The sequence below is a fragment of the Scyliorhinus torazame genome, chromosome 13 (genome assembly GCF_047496885.1).
Source record: "Scyliorhinus torazame isolate Kashiwa2021f chromosome 13, sScyTor2.1, whole genome shotgun sequence".
Lineage (NCBI taxonomy): Eukaryota > Metazoa > Chordata > Chondrichthyes > Carcharhiniformes > Scyliorhinidae > Scyliorhinus > Scyliorhinus torazame.
The window spans coordinates 205,265,028-205,289,335 of record NC_092719.1 but is presented as its reverse complement, the minus strand read 5'-3'; the positions used below and the strand labels follow the sequence as shown (position 1 = coordinate 205,289,335).

Below are 24,308 nucleotides of genomic sequence, written 5' to 3'. Positions count from 1 at the left end.
GCCAATCCACCTACCGTTCACATCCTTGGGTTGTGGGGGTGAGATCCACGCAGACAGGCAAAGAATGTGCAAATTCCACAAGGACAGTGACCCGGGCCGAGATCGACCCCGGGTCCTTGGCACTGTGAGGCAGCAGTGCTAACCACTGAGCCACCATGCTGCCCTTGATAAATTTTTGAATCCAATTTCACAACTTGCCATGTTGGGCTGACAAGTAATAAGTAACATTCACGCCACACAAGTCCGTGCAATGATCATCTCCAACAAAACTAGAACCAGAGGACACGGCACCATCTCAGATTAAAGGGACGATCCTTTAAAACAGATATGAGGAGGAATTTCTTCAGCCAGAGGGTGGTGAATCTGTGGAACTCTTTGTCACAGAAGGCTGTGGAGGCCAATTCACTGAGTGTCTATAAGACAGAGATAGATAGGTCTTGATTAACAAGGGGATCAGGGGTTATGGCGAGAAGGCAGGAGAATGGGGATGAGAAAATATCAGCCATGATTGAATGGCGGAGCAGACTCGATGGGCCAAGTGGCCTAATTCTGCTTCTATGTCTTATGGTCTAAAAGAGGACCTAACTATTTCCTCTTGGCATTCAATGGCATTACCATCATGGAATTCCTCATTACCAACATCTCGGGGCTTACCATTCAGCAGAATCTGAACTAGCCACATAAATACCGTGGCTACAAGAGTAGGTCAGAGGCTAGGAGTCCTGCAGCAAGATCATCACCTCCTCATTCCCCAAAGTCTGTCCACCATCTACAAGGCCCAAGTCAGGAGTGTGACGGAAAGCTCTCCAATTGCCTAGATGAGTGTAGCCCCAACATCAACTCAAGAAGCTCAACACCAAGGGCAACACGGTGGCGAATTGGATTACAATGTTCCCTCGTGGCGCCGAGGACCCGGGTTCGATCCTGGCCCCAGGTCACTGTCATGTGGAATTTGCACATTCTCCCCGTGTCTGCGTGGGTCTCACCCCCACAACCCCAAGATGTGCAGAGTTGGTGGATTGGCCACGCTAAATTGCCCCAAATTTGTTTTTTAAACACTATTCAGAACAAAGCAACCCACTTGATTGGCACTCCATCCATAAACACGTAAACATTCATTCCATTCCCTCCACCACCGACGCCGTGGCAGTAACTCACCAAGGCTCCTGAGGCAGCACGTTCCAAACTCATGACGCTATCATACGGATAAGAACAGCAGACACATGGCAACACCACCACCTGGATGTTCTCCTCCAAGCCACTCACTATCCTGACTTGTAAATATATCGCCATTCCTTCATGTAGTTGGGTCAAAATCCTGGCACTCCCTCCCTAACAACACTGTTAGGGAGTTGCTCACATCATATGAATTAACTTAAAAAAGATAGGTTTAAACTGAAGGCCTCCGGGTTTCCAGTTCAGTACCTGGGCCAACAGGCTACCTACCATATTTGTATGTGCGAACTCCGATAATTACCAAATTTAATCTTTGAAAAGAAAGGCTGTAGATGCTAGACAAACAGAGGTCATTTAGCATCTGTCAAGCAAAAATACGTTTCAGTTGTGTATCTTTCATCAGAATGGACCTGCTAGAGTTTACAATTCTATTTCCGATTTTTGGCCTTTGCTCTCAGCTTATTCTATACAATGCCACATGGCAGGTTGGTTAGCAAATTAAAAATGTTTGGGATTGATAGGCTCTTGACAGCATGGATGAGAAATTGGCTAAGAGGGTAGGTATAGATGGACATTTCTCACACTGGAGACAAATTAAAGTGGTGTTCTCCAGCGCTCAATGTTGGGACCGTTGCTTTTCTGATTCATAAAAGTGATTTAGAAGTGGGTGTTGAGGGCAAAATCTCTAAATTTGCAGATGATCCTAAGCTGGGGTGAATAGTGAATTGTGAGGATGATGCTGAGCGACTTCAGAGGAACATTGACAAGTTGGCCAAATGGGCAGACACCTGGCAGATGAATTTCAATGCAGCGAAATGTGAGGTCATGCATTTTGGTAGAAGAAACATGGGGAGACAAAATAGGCTCAATGGTATAACTTTGAGGGGAGTACAGGAGCAGAGGGACCTCGGGATTCAAGTGCATAATTCTCTGAAAGTGGCCAGGCAAGTTGAAACAGTTGTTAAGAAGGCTTATAGCATTCTTGGGTTTATTTATTTATTCTAAAATTTAAAGAGTACCCAATTATTTTTTTCCAATTAAGGGGCAATTTAGCGTGGCCAATCCACCTAGCCTGCACATCTTTGGGTTGTGGGGGTGAGACGCACGCAAACATGGGGAGAATGTGCAAACTCCACACGGACAGTGACCCAGAGCCAGGATCGAACCTAGGAGCTCGGCACTGTGAGTCAACAGTGCTAACCACTACGCCACCGTGCTTCCCATTCTTGGGTTTATAAATAGAGGCATCAAGTATAAAATAAAGGAAGTGATGATACACCTTTACAAATCATTGGTCAGACCACATTTGGAGTATTGTGTTCAGTTCTGGGCACTTTATTTAAGGAAACCCTGGAGAGAGTGCAGAGGACATTTACTAGAATGATGCCACGAATGAGGAATTTTAAATACAAGGAAAGATTGGAGAAATTGGGCTGGTCCTCCTTGGAGCAGAGAAGGTTAAGAGGTGTTCAAAATTCTGAACAATTTTGACAGGGTAAAGATGGATATTCTGTTTCCACTAGTTGGTATGTCAGTGGCTAGGGGTCACAATTTCAAGATGGTCAGCAAGAGAGCTATAAGTGAGATGAGGAGAAACCTCAGAGAGTTGTGGGGTTTGGAATGCGCTGCCTGGGAGAGCGGTGGTGGTGGATTTCATAAGAGGTTTCAAAAGAGTGCTGGATATATATTTGAAAGTGATGAATTTAGAGAACTACGGAGATAGGGCTGGGGAATGAGACTAGTTAGGTTGCAGACATGATAGGCCGAATGGCTCCTTTTGTGCTGTAAATAACAAACAAACTATCAAACCTGTGGCTAGTTTTTGGGAGCAGCTGCTAGAGAAAAAGATCCTGCCACCATGAATGAACTTTCCATAACCCTTATGCAGATGCTTTTCTCTTCATTACTGTGGCCACTGTATAGGGTCAGGCTGAAGGCGCATAAGTTTAAAATAGAGACCCAGAAAACGTGCTGAGCAATAGAAGCAGCAACTCAATTCGCTGATTACGAAAACCTGGTGTTGCAAGTTTGGAGAGATGAGGATCGGTGAATTTTGGCGGACAAATTTTGATTTTGTCATGCTCGAAGCTTTTTAAAAAAATGCTAAGTACTTAAAACACTGTTGATGCATTTGGGAGTTGTTTTGCCAGCAGCTTTACTTTAATTGTATCAGTTTGAAGGAAGTGCAAATCTACTATAAAAATCATGAAGTTAGAGGACAAATGTACATAGTCAAACACCAAAAAGTGGCAACAAATAAACTGGGAGCTCCAATAGTTTTGGGGAGATAGTTGGAAAGATTTAACAGCGTTGGAAAAAACTGCTGATAGGATTTCAGTAAACAGATTTGGGGGTTTGGACAAAACAGCTCTAGTTTCTTTCTGAACAGTCTCCAGCACCCTAATAGACTTGCTAGAGCTTTGTGCATCCAACTGGTTGGATACTCATAATGTTTTGGGGGCAATTTTGTGAAGAAAGAAAATCCCATTCATTTTTAAAAAAATTTTTTAGATTACCCAATTCTTTTTTCCAATTAAGGGGAAATTTAGCGTGGCCAATCCACCTACTCTGCACATTTTTGGGTTGTGGGGGCGAAACCCACGCAGACACGGGGAGAATGTGTAACCTCCACACGGACAGTGACCCAGAGCCGGGATCGAACCTGGGACCTCAGCGCCGTGAGGCAGCTGTGCTAACCACTAGGCCACCGTGCTGCCCGAGAAAATCCCATTCATGACGTAAAAGTTTAAACGATAATGTTGAAAAGGCCGATAATTTTACGTCTCAATCTGCCATTGAATAAAAGGACACAGGATTGATCCTGGACTTGAGAAAGCTTGGGTCCTCATTTTCACTGTTGTGGGGAGATATTGAGAGGAGGCCAAGTGATCCAGATCGAGCGAAGGAAACCGTGAGCCAGTCTGTTCTTTGTGGGAGCAGCCTGCCTTAGGCCTAGGCTCCAGAAGGTCTAACAAAATTCACACTGTGAGAAAATAAGGGTAATAAAGGGATTTCATACAGTCATAACATTGAATGTAATTGCAGGCCACACATTCTGTGGGTCGGGATAATCTACAAACTGAAGTTTTTTTCTTTACCTACTTTTTCATATTGAGAACTTGAATGAAAACAAACCCCATATTGGCAAAAATGTTTGCTTTACTAATTTGCTTTCTAGCTTGAACGTGTCACATTATCCTATCTTTAGAAATTGTTCTTCTGTCAAATTGCAGCATGTTAAATACAGGTTAACCTAAAGCTCAAATTTGTTTTCTCAGTAGAAAAGAGGCACTGGTCTGTATTCAACAGCTTCCTGCTCCATCCATCAGTGTAACCGGCAGCAAACTGATAAGGGCCTACAAGCTGTTGTTGACATTTGTTTGATATGCAGTGCTTTTCCTGTGGACTTCATACAGTTCAAACACTTTTCTTTTTAAAAAAAGGTGCAGCCGTTACCTTCAAAAAAGAAGTGACTGTGGAATTGAGGACCAGCAATTAAAATGAATGCCTTTCCTGAAAATGAAGGCAATCTGCCTGGAACATGTGAAGAAGGAAACAAGATCTGGAATTTAATCTAAGGGCGTAAAATGACTATGACTTTATTTATTTATGTTTATATGTAACATGTTGCAACTCCTGTACGTTGCACATACAAAATCATTGCTTGTGAGCTGAAATTGGGGGTTTGCTTCCAGTGTGACGCACTGCTGTGGATGCCAGGGAGAGCAAGTCTGTCAACTCTCTGACTGTGGCAGTGTACAGGACTAGCAATTTAGACGACTTTGTAAGGGCTGTACTGTAAAGCAAGTCATTGTAGTGCATTCTGGCAGAGTCTGATTGACTCTCTGGCAGTAGCATTGCACGGTGAATTCACACCATTGTTTTGGAATTAAAAATTGTAGGAATTGCCTTGTATGGGTGAATTATTGTGAAGATAGAACTGCACTCATTCCAGGAAGCACAAGTTCCATTCCTGTGCTTCTTCTGGATTATCTGCTTAAAGGACAGTTAACATCTGTCAAAACATTTTTTCCCCTACTCTGGTAAACCTGGAGACTAAGGGCATACCTTATCTGTAGCACATTTTTGTTTTGCCTTAAAGGTTTCAGGTTCCCTATAGTTAAAGAATGAGCATTAATAATTTAGGTGTGCTGTATCATATACTATTTACTATTATTCACTGACAAAGAAGATCAAGTACTTCCATAGATCAAAAATACTCCCCAAGAGACAGCTTAGCTGTATAAAAACTGGTTTAAATTTCCCATCTAGTCAAGGTAGTGAAAAATTAATGAGAAGACACAGAGTACCACCTTGCTTGGTATATATTTTGCACATTCATGATCAACTTCAGAAAGCGGAAAAATCAAAGGGACAATTTTCTTGTAAAATATTTTCAGATAGACTCATCTTTAAAACTGCAAATGATCAGGCTCAGAAACATTGAAGCAAGTCCATATCCTAGTTAGTTCATTCAATAAAAAGGTATTACATTTGTTGTAGTGCTCTTTCAATGCAGGTTTGGTATTTTGAAAATGGAAGCAAATAATGGGTCACTGTTCATAGGTGACTGTTTCTAAAATTCTTTCATGGGATACGGGCATTGCTGGCTAGGTCCGCATTTATTGTCAATACTTAATTGCCCTCGAAAAGTTGGTGGTCAACTCCCTTCTTGAACCACTGCAGTCCATGTAGTATAGGTACACCCAAGGTGCTGTTAGGAATGGAGTTCCAGGATTTTGACCCAGTGACAGTGAACGGACAGCGATATAGTTCCAAGTCAGGATAATGTGTGGCTTGGATGAAAACTTGTAGGTGGTGGTTTTCCAATGCTTCTGCTGGCCTTGTCCTTCTAGGTGATAGAGGTGGTGGGTTGGGATGTGCTGTTGAATTGCTGCAGTGCATCTTGTAGATGGTACATGTTGCTGCCACTATCAGTGGTAAAGGGAGTGGATGTTGAAAGTGGTGGATGGGGTGCCAATCAAACTGGCAGCTTTGTCCTGAATGGTGTCGAGTTTCTTGAATGTTGTTGGAGTTGCACTCATCCAGGCAAGTGGAGAGTATTCCACCACACTCCTGACTTGTGCCTTTGGGGAGTCAGGAGGTGAGTTACTCTCCACAGAATTCTAGCTGACCTGCTCTTGTAGCCACAGTATTTGACCTAGTTCAGTTACTGGTCAACTACAACCCCCAGGATGTTGATGGTGGGGGAATTCAGCAATGGTAATGCCATTGAATGTCAAGGCTAAATGGATACAGTCTCTCTTGTTGATGATGATCATTGCCTGTCACTTAGGTGACAAACAACATTCGCACCACACATTAGCCCAAGCCTGAATGTGTCCAGGTTAATCTACCTTCTTCTCTTCCAAATTTGACTAACCACTTAACATTCTTAATGTTAGATCTATTGAATAAAGATAGTGCACAACTTACAGGGGAATGATCAGGTGACCAGGAAATAAAGAGCCATTCGTAGCCCTGTGCATTCTGGCTGTCAAGGCGATAAAGGATGTAGCATGGCTGCATGTCCTCCAATAGGGGAAGGATTAAATTGTCGTAGTCTCTGTCCCATGCCTGGGATGGCTCCTTGTACATCCCCAACACTAACTGCTCTAGAAGAGATTTACACACACAGTTAATTTCATATTCCACAATTATTTTGTGTCCAGTTTGTTCAAGTATTAATAGCAAGGTAACTAAAACTATCTTCTGAAAATTCCTGTTTTATAGTTTTTAAAATATAAAATGCAGACAAAGCTGAGAAACGCAATAACATTCAAACTGTTGTTACTGTAATATGGCAAAGTATTTTCAAATTTAAGCACACTATACACTTTTTAGTTTAATAGTGCGACCAACCAAACTATTAACTGGTAAAAGAATAAAAGACACCTGAAACACATCACAACCACAAAGTCAGGTGGTGAGCAAAAAGGAGGTACTTGCTTTAAACAACAAACAAAAATCACAGATTGAGTACATCTGGAGCCGCTCGTGTGCATCCCACAGTAGCTGGTGCCAGAGGTCTGGCAGATACTGCACAGCGGACTGCACAGATGTGTGTCTATCTATTCTTGCAGAATGACATGCATCAACAATGGACACATGCTTTAAGCAGAATTGTCACATCTTGGATCTGAGAATGTTTGATGCTGACACCATTTGCCCTAAATGGAAACTGTTCGATACCCAATCATCCATTATCCTGGTTATAAAATCAACAAAACAAAAACAATTTATTATTTTCTTTATCTTGCAATAGGAGGAACTGTAATCCTTTGTTCAGACAAGCATGTAATATAAAAATCAACTTCTAAGCATAAATTGGATAAATTCTCCAATAAATTAGTCTTTCAAAACAAACATGTTCAAAAATGGATCTTCCGATACTTAGATGTGTGTACACAATACACCCTGCTTTGAATTTATATACTATATATAGCAAGCACAAAATTCTTCCATTATTTGACTAAAGATAAAAATCAAAAGTAAATGTGAAACGAAAGCAGTCCCAATGAACAAATAACCTTTATTGTCACAAGTAGGCTTACATTAACACTGCAATGAAGTTACTCTGAAAAGCCCCTGGTCTCCACATTCTGGCGTCTGTTCGGGTACACAGAGGGACAATTCAGAATTCTCAGCTGGTATGGGAATTGAACCCGCGCTGTTGGCTTTGAAAGTTCATGTACTTTTAATTGGAATAAATTACTCCATGGTTTCCTGCTTTATGTTTATTTAATTACAATTGTATTGCTTTTATTGTAGAATAATTTTGAGTACTAGTGATTAGTAAACTTTTCTTTTGCAATTATAAAATTGCAAAATTTCCCCCTACAGAAAATTGACATCTGCAATCCCAGAAAATCACCGATTACTTAATTTCAAACATCATGGGCAAGATTGTCCAGTATCCTAGCCGTGTGTTTATCGGTGGTGGAAGACGGCGCGTTGATCGCTAGTGGCAGAATTCCTGTCAATGGGAATTCCCATTGAAGCCACCCTACGCCTCCGGAAAACCTGCATTGGTTGGACAGGGGTGTGCTGCCGGCGGAGCCAGAGAATCGAGCCGCCAGCGAACGGCTGAAGAATTCTAGCCCACATTGGTTCTAGAACCAAAGTCTTGTCTTTATTTCTGCACACAGGTTACTTTTATTTTAAGAATGTTTTTATTGGGTTTTATACATGGTATATTTACAGATGTACACACAGAGAAACCAAAAAGAAATAACAAAAAAAACTACAAAACTAAGAAATCAAGGGGTGGGAAGATAACACCAATTTAGGGCAGCACGGTAGCATTGTGGATAGCACAATTGCTTCACAGCTCCAGGGTCCCAGGTTCGATTCCGGCTTGGGTCACTGTCTGTGCGGAGTCTGCACATCCTCCTCGTGTGTGCGTGGGTTTCCTCCGGGTGCTCCGGTTTCCTCCCACAGTCCAAAGATGTGCAGGTTAGGTGGATTGGCCATGCTAAATTGTCCTTAGTGTCCAAAATTGCCCTTAGTGTTGGGTGGGGTTACTGGGTAATGAGGATAGGGTAGAGGTATGGATTTGGGTAGGGTGCTCTTTCCAAGAGCCGGTGCAGACTCGATGGGTTGAATGGCCTCCTTCTGCACTGTAAATTCTATGATATGTCTATCATAACAACAGGGGAAGTATACAGAGAAAATGTCATTGCACATGCCACTGGGTGGGGCGGGGGGGGGGGGGGGGGGGGGTGGGCTTTCTCCCCCATTTTTTCAGTTTTTTTAATCAAATACTAAACTAGCAAAACAAAACCGGGTGGGAGGGGCACCTGGGTAGTGCCCCTGATGTCACTTGCATCTCTTGGTTGGTTTTCTTTTTTATTTCTGTCCATTTGCCTCAGCTTCGGCCGTCTGTCGTTCTTTCTTCCTGTACTTACTTACTCTCTTTTGCCCTGCTGTGCTTGTTGTGGTCATTGAAGTTTCCTGCGCTCTTCCTCCAATTTGTGTTCCCTCCTCTTTCCTCCCATCTGGCTCCCTTCTGTTGTTCTTCTCCACTCGTCCTTCCTCCCTCCCTACCTCCCTTTCCCCCTACCTCCCTTTCCCCCTCCCTCTCTACTGCTCCCCTTTCTTTTCAGCTGTGTCTGTCTACTCCCTCTTGCACTGCCCTACCCCCACCCCCCACCTTCCTCCCATCCCTCTCTTCTCTTTTTTCCCCTAAATTTGGAGTACCCAATTCATTTTTTTTCCAATTAAGGGGCAATTTAGCGTTGCCAATTCACCTACCTTGCACATCTTTGGGTTTTGGGGGGGTGAGACCCATGCAAATACAGGGAGAATGTGCAAACTCCACACGGATAGTGACCCAGGGCCGGGATTGAACCTGGGACCTTGATGCCGTGAGGCATCACTGCTAACAACTGTGCCACCATGCTGCCCCTTCCCTCTCTTCTCTCATGGATTGACTACTTTCCCCTGACTCTTAGCTACTTGTTTATCTATTTGTTTGTTCGTTGGCCACAAACAAGACCTGGGACAGTTGGCTGAATGGCTTCCATGTTCTGAGGAAACCATCTTCCGAACCTCGGATGGCGAATTAGATTTTCTCCATTTGGAGATATTGCGATTGGTCGGACAGCCAATCTGCAGCTTTAGGTTGTGCTGCTGAGTGCCAGCTAAGCAGGATTCTGTGGCAGGTGCTCAGGGAGGCAAAGGCAAGGGCATCTGCCTTCCTCCCCATGAAGAGATCTGGCTGGTCTGATACCCCAAAAACTGCCACTTTTGGACACGGCTCCGCCCTCATTCCCACCACTTTGGACATTGCCTCGAAGAAGGCTGTCCAGTCTGTGGCAAGACCAGAACATGTGGACATGGTTAGCCGGGCCTCCTTGGCACCGTTCACATCTGTCCTCCACCTTCGGGAAGAACCTAGTCATTTGGGTTCTTGTAAAGTGGGCTCTATGCACCACCTTTAGTTGCGTCAGGCTGAGTCTTGTGCACACGGAGCTGGAGTTGACCCTATGTAGTGCTTCGCTCCAGAGTCCCCACCCTATTTCGAGCCCAAAGTCTTTCTCCCATTTCCTCCTTGTCGCATCTAGTACAGTGTCGGCCCTCTCCATCAGTCGTTCGTACATGTCGCTACAGTTTCCTCTATGTAGAATGTTTGCATCCAGTAGTTCTTCTAGTAGCATCTGTCGAGGTGGTCGCGGGTACGTCCTTGTCTCCTTCCGCAGGTTGTTTTTAAGCTGCAGGTATCTGAGTTTGTTGCCCTTAGCTAGCTGGAATCTCTCCATCAGTCCGTCCAGTGTTGTGAACCTGCCATCGGTGTATAGGTCCCTGACTTCAGTGTCTCCCGCATCCTGTCTCGACTTTTAAAGGTGGTGTCAGTGAATGCTGGCGCGAACCTATGGTTGTTGCAAATGGGGGCTTTGTCGGACATTTTGGTCAGGCCGAATTGCTGCCGTAACTGGTTCCAGGTCTGGAGGGTGGCTACCACCACTGGACTGCTGGAGTGTTTTTTGGGTGGGGATGGGAGTGCTGCGGTGGCGAGGGACCGGAGCGAGGTCCCCCTGCAGGAGGCCTCCTCGCCGCACCTATAACCGCCACGACAGACATTACTGGAAGAATTACTGGACGCAAGCATACTAGGTAAAGGAAACTGTAGCGACATGTATGACTGACTGGTAGAAAGGGCCGACACTGTACTGGACGCAACAAGAAAGAAATGGGAGGAGGACCTGGGAATTGAAATAGGGTGGGGACTCTGGAGCGAAGCACTGCATAGGGTCAACTCCATCTCCATGTGCGCAAGGCTCAGCCTGACACAACTAAAAGTGGTACATAGAGCCCACTTTTTTTTTAACAAACAATTTTATTCAGGTATTTTAGGCATAGAGAAAAGTGACATTGTACAGTACGAAAAAAAAGAAGTCAAGACACAAATTCTACTCTGCTCTACCCCCCCTCCCCCCCACCCAAACCACCCCCACCACCCCCTGCTGCCGCTTACTCCTCTGCGAAGAAGTCAATAAATGGCTGCCACCTTCGGGCGAACCCTAATAGCGAACCTCTCAAGGCGAACTTGACTTTCTCTAGGCCAAGAAAGCTCGCCATGTCCGATAGCCATACCTCAGCCCTCGGGGGCTTTGAGTCCCTCCATGCTAACAGTATTCGTCGCCGGGCTACCAGGGAAACAAAGGCCAGAACGTCGGCCTCTCTCTCCTCCTGGACTCCCGGGTTCTCCGAAACCCCAAAGATTGCCACCTCAGGGTTCAATACCTGGGACATCTGCGAATCCCTGCCAATACTCCCCGAGTTTAGGGCACGACCAGAACATGTGTATATGGTTAGCTGGCCCTCCGGCGCATCTAGCACACTTGTCCTCCAGCCCGAAGAATTTGCTCATCCGGGCCACCGTCGTGTGGGTCCGGTGCATGACCGTAAACTGGAGCAGGCTGAGCCTGGTGCATGTTGCGGTCGTGTTTACTCTGCTCAGGGCTTCTGCCCAGATACCGTCCTCCAGCTCCCTTCCCGAGCTCCTCTTCCCACTTAAGCTTCAGGTCCTCGGTCTGCGTATCCTCAGCTCCCATTAGTTCCTTGTAGACGTCTGAGACTCTACCCTCTCCCACCTCTTCCCTAGAAACTACCCTGCCCTGCCTCCCCTTCGGTGGGAGACGTGGGAAGGACGGCACCAGTCTGCGTACAAAATCGCTCACCTGTAAGTATCTAAATTTGTTCCCCCTCCCCAGCCCAAACCTTTCCTCCAGCGTCCTCATGCTCGGAAAGCTCCCTTCCAGGAACAGATCCCCCATCCTCACAATCCCCGCCATCCTCCACAGTCGATACCCCCTGTCCATGTTCCCCGGGGCAAATCGGTGGTTGCCGCAGATTGGGGTCCACACCGATGCTCTTACCTCCCCTACATGCCTCCTCCACTGACCCCAGATCCGAAGAGCCGCCACCACTATCGGGCTGGTGGAGTACCGTGCCGGCGGAAGCGGCAGAGGCGGCGTGACCAGGGTTGCTAAGCTAGGGCCCCTGCACGAAGCAGCCTCCATCCGCTCCCAAACCGACCCCACATTTCCTCATCATCGCTATGTTGGCCGCCCAATAATAGTTGCTGAAGTTCGGCAACGCCAACGCCAGCCCCCCTTCTCCTATGTACCTTTCGAGCATCACCCTCTTAACCCGCGGGGACTTCCCTGCCCATACAAATCCCAGAATAATTTTATTCAGCCTCTTAAAGAAGGACCGCGGGATAAAGATGGGGAGACACTGAAAAACAAACAAGAACCGCGGGTGAATCGTCATCTTAACAGTCTGCACCCTCCCCGCCAATGACAGTGAGAGCGCATCCCACCTCCGGATCTCCTCCCTCACTCGTTCCACCAGTCGGGACAGGTTGAGCTTATGCAACTTGCCCCAGTCCCGTGCCACCTGAATCCCCAAATATCGGAAACTCTCCCCCACTAGCCTGAACGGCAACTCCTTCAGCCTACTCTCCTGCCCCCTCGCCTGAATTACAAACAACTCACTCTTAGCCGTGTTCAGTTTGTATCCGGAGAACCGGCCAAATTCACTCAGGGTTGCCATGATACCGTCCATCCCCACCATTCGGTCCGATACATATAACAGCAGATCGTCTGCGTATAACGAGACTCTATGTTCCACTCCCCCCCCCCAGACCAGCCCTTTCCAGCCCCTAGAAGCTCTCAGTGCAATTGCCCGTGGCTCTATAGCCAGTGCAATCAGCAGTGGGGAGAGAGGGCAGCCCTGTCTTGTCCCACGGTGCAGTCTAAAGTAGTCCGATGTCATCCTGTTCGTCCTTACACTCGCCTCCAGGGCCTGATATAATAGCCTAACCCAGTCGATGAACCCCGACCCGAACCCGAACCGCCCTAGTACCTCCCACAGATAATCCCACTCGACCCGGTCAAAAGCCTTTTCAGCATCCATGGCTACCACTATCTCTACCTCCCTACTCTCCGGGGGCATCATAATCACGTTAAGCAGCTTACCAGCTGCCTCCCCTTTACAAACCCGGTTTGGTCCTCCACAATTACATCCGATACACAGTCCTCAATTCTAGTCGCCAAGATCGTGGCCAGTAACTTGGCGTCTACGTTGATCAAAGAGATCGGCCTGTATGACCCACAAGCCTCCGGGTCCTTATCCCGTTTCAGAATAAGCGAGATGGTGGCCTGCGACATCGTTGGGGGTAAACTCCCTCTGTCTCTTGCCTCGTTAAAGACCCTAACCAGCACCGGCCCCACTATCCCGGCAAATTTTTTGTAAAACTCCACCGGATACCCGTCTGGCCCCGGGGCTTTACCCGACTGCATGACCTTCAGGCTCCCCAATACCTCTTCGATCCTGACCAGGGCCCCCAGTCCGTCCACCAACCCCCTCCCCACTCTTGGGAAGGTCAGTCCGTCCAGGAATCGCCTTATCCCCCCAGGTCCCCCGGGGGGGTTCCGAAGAGTACAGCTTCCTATAAAAGTCCGTAAAGACCTTGTTCAGCCCTGCCGGGTCACCCACTGGATTACCCTCCCCATCCACTACCGTCCCTATTTCCCTAGCCGCTGCCCTCTTCCTTAGTTGTTGCGCAAGCATTCTACTGGCCTTCTCCCCATGCTCATAAATCGCACCTTTTTAAGCTGCTCTACAGCCTTGCCTGTAGTCAGCACCTCAAATTCGGCCTGCAGCCTCTGTCATTTCCTGAGTAAGTCTGGCCTCGGGGATTCCGCGTAACTCCTGTCCGTCCGTAGAATTTCCTTAATCAGTCGGTCCGTCTCTGCCCTGTCTGTCCTGTCCCTGTATGCACGGATTGAAATCAGCTCCCCTCTCACAACTGCCTTCAGCGCCTCCCAGAGCACCGCTGCCGAGACTTCTCCAGTATCGTTCACCTGCAGGTAATTCTGCATGCATTTCCTCAGCCTCTCGCACACCGCCTCGTCCGCGAGTAGTCCAACTTCCAGCCTCCATGGTGGGCGCTGAAAGCTGTCCTTGCAAAACTGCAGGTCTACCCAGTGCGGCGCATGGTCCGATATGGCAATTGCCGAATATTCTGCCCCCACCATTCCGGCCAGCAGATCCCTACTCACAACAAAGTAGTCGATTCGGGAATACACCTTGGGACATGGGAGTAGTAAGAGAACTCCCTCACCGTCGGTCGGCTAAGTCTCCACGGATCTGCTCCCCCCGTTTGCTCCATGAACCTTCTCAGTTCCTTTGCCATCGCTGGCAACCTGCCCATTCTTGAACATGACCGGTCCAGGCTTGGGTCCAGTATTAAAGTTCCCGCCCATGATCAGCTTACGCGAGTCCAAGTCGGGGATCTTCCCCAGCATCCTCCTAATAAAATCCACATTGTCCCAATTAGGGACATACACACTAACCAGGACTACTCTCACCCCTTCGAGCTTACCCCTCACCATAACGAACCTGCCACCCCCATCCATGACTGTACCTTCCGCCTCAAATTGTACCCTTTTATTAATCAGGATCGCAGCCCCCCTTGTCTTAGAATCAAGCCCCGAATGAAAGATCTCACTGACTCAGCCCTTCCTTAACCTAACCTGGTCTGCCACTTTCAGGTCTGTCTCCTGCAGCATGACTATGTCTGCCTTCAGAACCTGCAGATGCGCAAACACAGGCGCCCTCTTCACTGGCCCTTTTAACCCTCTAACATTCCAGGTGATCAGCCTGGTTGGGGGGCACTTTGCCCCTCCCCTTTGCCGATCAGCCATCCCCTTTCCTTGGCCAGCCCCCCAGCCATGTGTTGCGCTTCATCTGGCTCGCCTCCTGACCGGCTCCACCCATGACATCCTCACTGTTGCCATGCCCAGTTTCCATCCCCGTCAGCAGAACAACTCCCCCCCTTCCCTCCCCCAGCAACACCATCCTATCACCTAACCCCTGCTCTAATCTAACTATATGCACACCCCCCACCTCGGCTACCGTTGACTAGCCCCACTCAGCTAGCCTGGGGCTCCCAGCCTCGGCTCCAGCGCGTCTCCCACCCATTGTTCCCAGTCACCCCTCCCCCGACCCATCCATACCACTTCCCCAGATCAGCTTGACTTAAGGAAACACTCCATTAAAGTCATAAACAACCCCCACAATAGCACAAGTCAAGTTAAACAAGAAAAAAAAGATAAGAAGTAACAGGGACTCTCAGTCCTTCCCATACAGACACAGAAAAAGATTGCACAATGTTCCCCTGAAGCATCCATCTTAACCCAACCCTTTTAACTGTTTTTGTTATTAATTTCCCCCCAGCCAAACTCCAACTAATCAAAGAGCCCAAAAAGGAAACATTCAGGTAAACCACGCAAAAAAAACCACATCTCTACCACCTTCCAACATCCTAAAAAGGTCGAAAAAAAGAACGACAAAAACGGACCCTAACATGCAGGCAATTTGCAAAACGGGAGAGACACCACATATACTTAAAAGTTCTGACATGAGTCCAAACGTCCTCAGCTCAGGGCCAGCCCTTGTTTCTTAATGAAGTCCATCACCTCTTCGGGTTCCTCAAAACAGTGGTGCAACCCTCATACGTAACCCACAGTCGCGCCGGAAAAAGCAGCCTGAATTTCACCTTGTTTTTATACAGTATCTCCTTCACCTGCGTGTAGCATCCCCTCCTCCTGGCCACCTCAGCGCTCAAATCTTGGTAAACACGCATGGTGGTATTGTCCCAAGTACAGCTTTGTGTGCTCTTTGCCCATTGCAGCACCCGTTCCTTCTCCAGGTACCTGTGAAAGTGTATCACCATTGCTTGTGGGGGACCCCCTTGTCACGGCTGCCTCACCTGCACTGTGTGTGCCCTGTCCACCACCGGCGGGCGTGGGAACACCTCGTTCCCCAGCAACTTCTGAAACATACCCTCCACAAACGCGGTAGCGTCCAGCCCCTCTGCCCCCTCCGGGAGGCCCACGATTCTCACGTTCTGCCGACGTGATCTGTTGTCCAGGTCCTCTAGCCTTTCCATAAGCACTTTTTGCTGGCCCCTCAGCCTCCGAATCTCCACATCCGCCACCGCTTGAAAGTCAGCCTGCTCCTCCACTGACTTCTCCAACTGCTGGAGCTTCTCAGCCTGATCATCCAGCCTTTTTTCCAATCCAGTCAATCGACTTCTGTAGCGGCTCAAAGTTGTCACGCTTCAGAGCCAAAAAGCCCTCCTGCATAGTCTGCAGCAGCTGCTCCATTGTGGGCTGGGCTGTCGACGCCTTGCTCTGCACACCAGCCATGCTGGTCCCTCTCACAGCCTCCACTGTGCCCTTACTCGACCACTTCTTCTGCTGTTTACGGTCCCTCCGGTTTCTTAGGTCCATATAATTCTGTATGGGTCCTGTGCCTGAGTACTATTGCTTTCCAGTTCCATGCTCAAAAGCGCAAAAAAGTCAGGGGAAAAGGTCCAAAACTCTGACCGAAACGGGAGCCACCAAATGTGCGACCTACTCCCTCATAGCCGCCACCGGAAGTCCCATAGAGCCCACTTAACAAGAACCCGTATGAGTAGGTTCTCCCTGGAGGTGGAGGATAGATGTCAAGGTGCCAAGGAGGCCCAGCCAACAACGCCCACGTGTTCTGATCTTGTCCCAGACTTGCGGGGTACTGGACAGCCTTCTTCGAGGCAATGTCCAAAGTGGTGGGGATGAGGGTGGAGCCATACCCGAAAGTGGCAATCTTCGGGGTATCAGACCAGCCAGATCTATTCTTGGGGAGGAGGGTGGACGCCCTTGCCTTTGCCTCCCTGATCGCCCACCGTAGAATCCTGTTCGGCTGGTGGTCAGCAGCACCACCCAAAGCTGCAGACTGGCTGTCCGACCTCTCAGAATCTCTCCAAATGGAGAAAATCAAATTCGCCATCCGAGGGTCAGACGGCGGCTTCCACAGAACATGGGAGCCATTCACCCAATTGTTCCGGGACCTGTTTGTGGCCAACGAACAACTAGAAGAATAGCCAGGTAGCCAAGAATCAGGGGAAAGTAGCCAAGGCATGAGAGGGAGAGATAGACCGGGAGAGGGGGGGAGGGATTGGATTGAATTGGATTTGTTTATTGTCACGTGTACCGAGGTACAGTGAAAAGTATTTTTCTGCGAGCAGCTCAACAGATCATTAAATACATGGGAAGAAAAGGGAAGAAAAAAAAATACATAATAGGGCAACACAACATATACAATGTAACTACATAAGCACTGGCAGCGGATGAAGCATACAGGGTGTAGTGTTAATGAGGTCAGTCCATAAGAGGGTCATTTAGGAGTCTGGTGACAGTGGGGAAGAAGCTGATTTTGATTCTGTTCGTGCGTGTTCTCAGACTTCTGTATCTCCTGCCCGATGGAAGAAGTTGGGAGAATGCGTAAGCCGGGTGGGAGGGATCTTTGCTTATGCTGCCCGCTTTCCCCAGGCAGCGGGAGATGTAGATAGAGTCAATGGATGGGAGGCAGGTTTGTGTGATGGACTGGGCGGTGTTCACGACTCTCTGAAGTTTCTTGCGGTCCTGGGCCGAGCAGTTGCCATACCAGGCTGTGATGCAGCCCGATAGGATGCTTTCTATGGTGCATCTGTAAAAGTTGGTAAGGGTTAATGTGGACATGCCGAATTTCCTTAGTTTCCTGAGGAAGTATAGGCGCTGTTGTGCTTTCTTGGTGGTAGCGTCGACGTGGGTGGACCAGGACAGATTTTTGGAGATGTGCACCCCTAGGAGTTTGAAACTGCTAACCATCTCCACCTCGGCCCCGTTGATGCTGACAGGGGTGTGTACAGTACTTTGCTTCCTGAAGTCAATGACCAGCTCTTTAGTTTTGCTGGCATTGAGGGAGAGATTGTTGTCGCTACACCACTCCACTAGGTTCTCTATCTCCCGCCTGTATTCTGACTCGTCGTTATTCGAGTTCCGGCCCACTATGGTCGTATCGTCAGCAAACCTGTAGATGGAGTTGGGACCAAGTTTTGACACGCAGTCGTGTGTGTACAGGGAGTAGAGTAGGGGGCTAAGTACGCAGCCTTGCGGGGCCCCGGTGTTGAGGACTATTGGGGGGGGGGTGGACAGCTAAACCTAAGAGGAAAGAAAGAGGAGGGGGAGAGGGGGCAGAAGGGGGGGGGGGGGAGGAGGGGGGAAAGAGTGAAGAGACAGGGAACAATAGAGGAGAACCAGGGAGGTGGGGGGGGGGGGGGAGGCAGGGAAATGACAGCAGGAAGGAGGGCACGGGAAACAATAACAAACTTGGCATCTACAGCAACAGAGAGCAAGGAGAATCCAGGCGAAAGAAGGGACGAACGGCTGAAGAAGAGGTGAGCGCGAGACGACAACGGCAGCGAAACGCGTCCGGGAGAAGCAAGTGACAACACCAACACCCGGCCCATTCGAGTATTGCCCACTGTAATTATTTCTCCAGCACCTAAATGTATATCTACCTCCCCAGTCTCTCCCCACCCCCCTCCCCACAAACAGATGCCTACTTATGTGTTATAAGTAATATTGCCAACTGTACAGAGTTGCTGCTGTTGAGCTGGTGCATAATACCTTACCAGTTACTTTATTTTTTATTTATTTTTTATTACTACTTTTTTTTGGTCTGTTTGTGTGTGCCCTTCTCTTCTATATATATATATACATCTTATTCTGTGTACATAACGGTAAATATACTTTGTTCAAAAACCCAATAAAAAACATTTATTAAAAAAAACAGTAAACACTTATACAAAGTAATTATTCAACATGTTGGCCATTTATTTATTTTCACTGACAATATCACGTTACCAGTTTTCAAGTCCCCACATTGTTCCTCACCACCCATTTCCCCCCAAATATAATTGTGAAAATTGTCTTGATTTTGATATTCCTTGCAAGTTCCATTTCAAACTCCCTTATTATGTTCATACTATCTGCTTTGTCACTCCTTACTGTTCTTTGTAACTTTCCCATTCATCAGCATCTGTGCTTTTGGCATTTTAATATATTTTTTCTTTTAATTGTATAGTCTGTTATCTCTTCAGTTGTTCATGATTTCATTTTGGCAAGTAGTACGATTGCCCATCAGGGATATGAACTGCTTGATATCACATTAAATTCCTTTATGAACACCACCCACTGATCTTCTGTCGATTCACTCATTAACAGGTTCACTCGATCAACAACAGAACAAAAATACTTCACCCTTTCAGTGTGAGCTACAGTTCTAAATCAGATCCCTGGGATGACAAAATGTTTTGCACAACAATGTTGCGCCATCTCACATATAATGACAACATAAAAAATATCCCCAGCTACATACTCAAAAATTCCAATAAAGAAGATTCACATAATCTTAATCCAATTGCTGGTTTATTCTGGGACCTAAAGTTGTGATCTGAGCTCTGGGATTTAATATACACATTGTATAACTGTTTCACGAAGGATAATGCAGAGAACGCATGGACACCGATGAAATGTCGACAGTAAATGTATACTGAAAGTATTTTCTACATTGAAAATAAACAATTTAAAAAATATATACTTTTATTGAAGATATAAATCCCATCCAAAAGAAAAAACCCCTCACCTCACCAATAAACACAACAGCACCGCCCCGCCTCCCCAACAACTGACGGTGACTAACTCTTTAAAGGGCAACACGGTGGCATAGTGGTTAGCACTGCTGCCTTACAATGCCAGGGACCTGGGTTCAATTCCAGTCTGGGATGACTGTGTGGAGTTTGCACTTTCTCCCCGCGCATGTGTGGGTTTCCTCCGGGTGCTCCGGTTTCCTCCCACAGTCCAAAGATGTGCAGGTTAGGTGGTTTGGCCATGCTAAATTGTCCCTTTGTGTTCAAAAAAGTCAGGTGGGGTTACGGGGATCGGGTCGAGGTGTGGGCATTCTTTCCAAGGGTTGGTGCAGACTCGATGGGCCGAATGGCCTCCTTTTGCACTATAGAGATTCTATGATGGAAATTAATGTTTGCCATCTAGGAAAAATCCCTCAACCGACCCCCTGATGTCACCCAAGCACACCGAGGTGGAGTAGGAGACCTCCACCCAGGAGAACTCACTCTGGGCTATTAACGAGGCAAAGGCGAGAACATCCGCCTTCACCCCCGTCTACAGCCCCAGCGTACCCAACACCCCAAAAATGGCCACCAAAGGATAAGGCTCCAGATTGAAGTTAAGAATCACTGTCATGGACTTCCGGGTGCGGCGATGACCAGCTAAGTCGCACGTTTCGGCAGCTCCCGGTGGAACGGACTTTTGGGCTCTTAATAGGAGCCCCAACGGCAATTTTAACAGCTAAAAACACTGTGCGGTAAATCAGAAGGGAATCCCCCCTGGGCACGGATGGAAAAAGGAGAGGAAAGTGGCCGGATTGCCGTGGATCCTTTAGAGCAGCGGCAAGGAAGGCAAGCAAAAACCAAGATGGCGTCGGAAGGTGGCAGTTTAATATGGGGCCCTGAACAACACGAGTTTTTGAAACGCTGCGTGGAAGAGCTTAAAAAGGAGATGAAGAAGGAGCTGTTGGCCCCGATATTACAGGCGATTGAAGGGCTAAAAGATGAGCAAAAAACCCAGGAGCGGGAGCTTCGGGTCGTGAAGGCAAAGGCTGCCGAGAACGAGGACGATATACAGGGCCTGGTGGTGAAGACGGAGATGCACGAGGCACACCATAAACGATGTGTGGAAAGGCTGGAGGTGCTGGAGAATAATGCGAGGAGGAAGAATTTAACGATTCTTGGTCTTCCTGAAGGTGCAGAAGGGGCGGACGTCGGGGCATATGTGAGCACGATGCTGCACTCGTTGATGGGATTGGAGGCCCCGACGGGTCCGCTGGAGGTGGAGGGAGCCTATCGAGTTATGGCGCGAAGACCGAGGGCTGGAGAAATTCCTCGAGCCATAGTGGTGAGATTCCTCCGTTTTAAGGACAGAGAGATGGTCCTAAGATGGGCAAAGAAAACTCGGAGCAGCAGATGGGAGAACGCGGTGATCCGCGTATATCAAGACTGGAGTGCGGAGGTGGCGAGAAGGAGGGCGAGCTTTAATCGGGCCAAGGCGGTGCTTCATAAAAAGAAGATCAAATTTGGAATGCTGCAGCCGGCAAGACTGTGGGTCACATATCAAGGGAAGCACCACTACTTTGAAACGGCGGATGAGGCGTGGACATTTATTGTTGAAGAGAAATTGGAATGAGTGGGTTATTAAAAAAGAACGTTTGAGACAAAGTGGTGGGGCGAATATGGGGGGCGAAGAGGGGGGAAAAAGGGGGGAGAGATGATTTTTATGTTGTTAATCCTGCGACCCGGTAACTTTTCTCTCTTCCACAGGTTGTGGGGGAGGGAGGAAGGGAGGTGGAGGAGTTGGGGGCGTTGGCCATTGGGGGCGGGGCCAAAAGGGAAGCGCGGGCTTTGTTCCCGCGCTATGATAATTATGGCGGGAATAGGGAAGCAGGAAGGTGGGGGCGTCGCACGGTGCGAGCCGAGGTCACGGGGGGAAGCCGAGGTTGGCCAGAGTTTGCTGACTTCGGGGAGCAACATGGGGGGTGTAACTACGCTAGTGGGGGATCTAGCGGGGGGGGTGGGGGGGGGGGGGATTTACTGGGTTGCTGCTGCTGGGGAGAAGGGGGAGCTGGTATGGGGTGGGGTGGGCGGGGCACCGCCTGGGGGGGCCACAGCTGCGTGGGAACCGGGTGAGGAGCTGGGTAAAAGGGGATGGCTAATCGACAAGGGGGGGGGGTAAAGAGCCCCCCAACCCGGCTGATCACGTGGAATGTGAGAGGGCTGAACGGGCCGATAAAGAGGGCACGGGTACTCGCACACCTAAAGAAACTTAAGGCAGATGTGGTTATGTTACAGGAGACGCATTTGAAACTGATAGATCAGCTTAGACTACGCAAAGGATGGGTGGGGCAGGTGTTTCATTCGGGGCTAGATGCGAAAAACAGGGGGGTGGCTATATTAGTGGGGAAGCGGGTAATGTTTGAGGCAAAGACCATAGTGGCGGATAGTGGGGGCAGATACGTGATGGTGAGTGGCAAATTACAGGGGGTGGCGGTGGTCTTAGTGAACGCATATGCCCCGAACTGGGATGATGCCAACTTTATGAGGTGCATGTTAGGACGTATCCCGGACCTAGAGGTGGGGAAGTTGGTAATGGGTGGAGATTTTAACACGGTGCTGGAACCAGGACTGGACAGATCGAGGTCCAGGACTGGAAGGAGGCCGGCAGCAGCCAAGTTGCTTAAAGACTTTATGGAGCAGATGGGAGGAGTAGACCCATGGAGATTTAGTAGACCTAGGAGTAAGGAGTTTTCGTTTTTCTCCTATGTCCACAAAGTTTATTGTTTATTTATTCGCGAATAGACTTTTTTGTTTTGGGAAGGGCGTTGATCCCGAAGGTGAGGGGGACGGAGTATATGGCTATAGCTATCTCGGATCACGCTCCACATTGGGTGGACTTGGAGATAGGGGAGGAAAAAGAACGGCGTCCACCCTGGAGAATGGACATGGGACTAATGTCGGATGAGGGGGTGTGTCTAAGGGTGAGGGGGTGTATTGAAAAGTACTTGGAACTCAATGATAATGGGGAGGTCCAGGTGGGAGTGGTCTGGGAGGCGCTGAAGGCAGTGGTTAGAGGGGAGCTGATATCAATCAGGGCACATAAAGGAAAGCAGGAGAGTAGGGAACGGGAGCGGTTGCTGCAAGAACTTCTGAGGGTGGACAGGCAATATGCGGAGACACCAGAGGAGGGACTGTACAGGGAAAGGCAAAGGCTACACGTAGAATTTGATTTGCTGACTACGGGTACTGCAGAGGCACAGTGGAGGAAGGCACAGGGTGTACAATACGAATATGGGGAGAAGGTTGCTGGCCCACCAATTGAGGAAAAGGGGAGCAGCGAGGGAAATAGGGGGAGTGAGGGATGAGGAGGGAGAGATGGAGCGGGGAGCGGAGAGAGTAAATGGAGTGTTCAAGGCATTCTATGAAAGATTATATGAAGCTCAGCCCCCGGATGGGAAGGAGAGAATGATGTGTTTTCTGGACCAGCTGGAATTTCCTAAGGTGGAGGAGCAGGAGAGGGTGGGACTGGGAGCACAGATCGAAATGGAGGAAGTAGTGAAAGGAATTAGGAGCATGCAGGCGGGGAAGGCTCCGGGACCGGATGGATTCCCAGTTGAATTTTACAGGAAATATGTGGACTTGCTCGTCCCGCTACTGATGAGAACCTTTAATGAGGCGAGGGAAATGGGACAGCTGCCCCCGACTATGTCAGAGGCAACGATATCGCTTCTCCTAAAGAAAGAAAAAGACCCGCTGCAATGCGGGTCCTATAGGCCTATTTCCCTCCTGAATGTAGACGCTAAGATTCTGGCCAAGGTAATGGCAATGAGGATAGAGGATTGTGTCCCGGGGGTGGTCCATGAGGACCAAACTGGGTTTGTGAAGGGGAGACAGCTGAATACGAATATACGGAGGCTGCTAGGGGTAATGATGATGCCCCCACCAGAGGGAGAAGCGGAGATAGTGGTGGCGATGGATGCCGAGAAAGCATTTGATAGAGTGGAGTGGGATTATTTGTGGGAGGGTTTGAGGAGATTTGGCTTTGGAGATGAGTATATTAGATGGGTACAGCTGCTGTATAGGGCCCCGATGGCGAGCGTGGTCACGAATGGACGGGGGTCTGCATATTTTCGGCTCCATAGAGGGACGAGGCAGGGATGTCCTCTGTCCCTATTATTGTTTGCACTGGCGATTGAGCCCCTGGCAATAGCATTGAGGGGTTCCAGGAAGTGGAGGGGAGTACTCAGGAGAGGAGAAGAACACCGGGTATCTCTGTATGTGGACGATTTGTTGTTGTATGTGGCGGACCCGGCGGAGGGGATGCCAGAGATAATGCAGATACTTGGGGAGTTTGGAGAATTTTCAGGATATAAACTGAACATGGGGAAAAGTGAGTTGTTTGTGGTGCATCCAGGGGGGCAGAGCAGAGAAATAGAGGACTTACCGCTGAGGAAGGTACTTGGGGATCCAGATAGCCAAGAATTGGGGTACATTGCATAGGTTAAATTTAACGCGGTTGGTGGAACAGATGGAGGAGGACTTCAAGAGATGGGACATGTCCCTGTCACTGGCAGGGAGGGTGCAGGCGGTTAAAATGGTGGTCCTCCCGAGATTCCTTTTTGTGTTT

At 48.4% G+C, this 24,308-nt stretch overlaps 1 protein-coding gene across 5 annotated transcripts in view; it reads right to left on the bottom strand.

Annotated features, from left to right (window-relative positions):
• twf2 (twinfilin-2) overlaps positions 1 to 24,308 on the bottom strand; it is a 149,989-nt gene that overhangs the window by 52,072 nt on the left and 73,609 nt on the right. For all 5 annotated transcript variants that reach the window (XM_072472942.1, XM_072472939.1, XM_072472940.1 and 2 more), the window contains exon 3: positions 6,613 to 6,791. In XM_072472942.1, the coding sequence (XP_072329043.1) occupies positions 6,613 to 6,791 (179 nt within the window). The remainder of the gene's footprint in view (positions 1 to 6,612; positions 6,792 to 24,308) is intronic.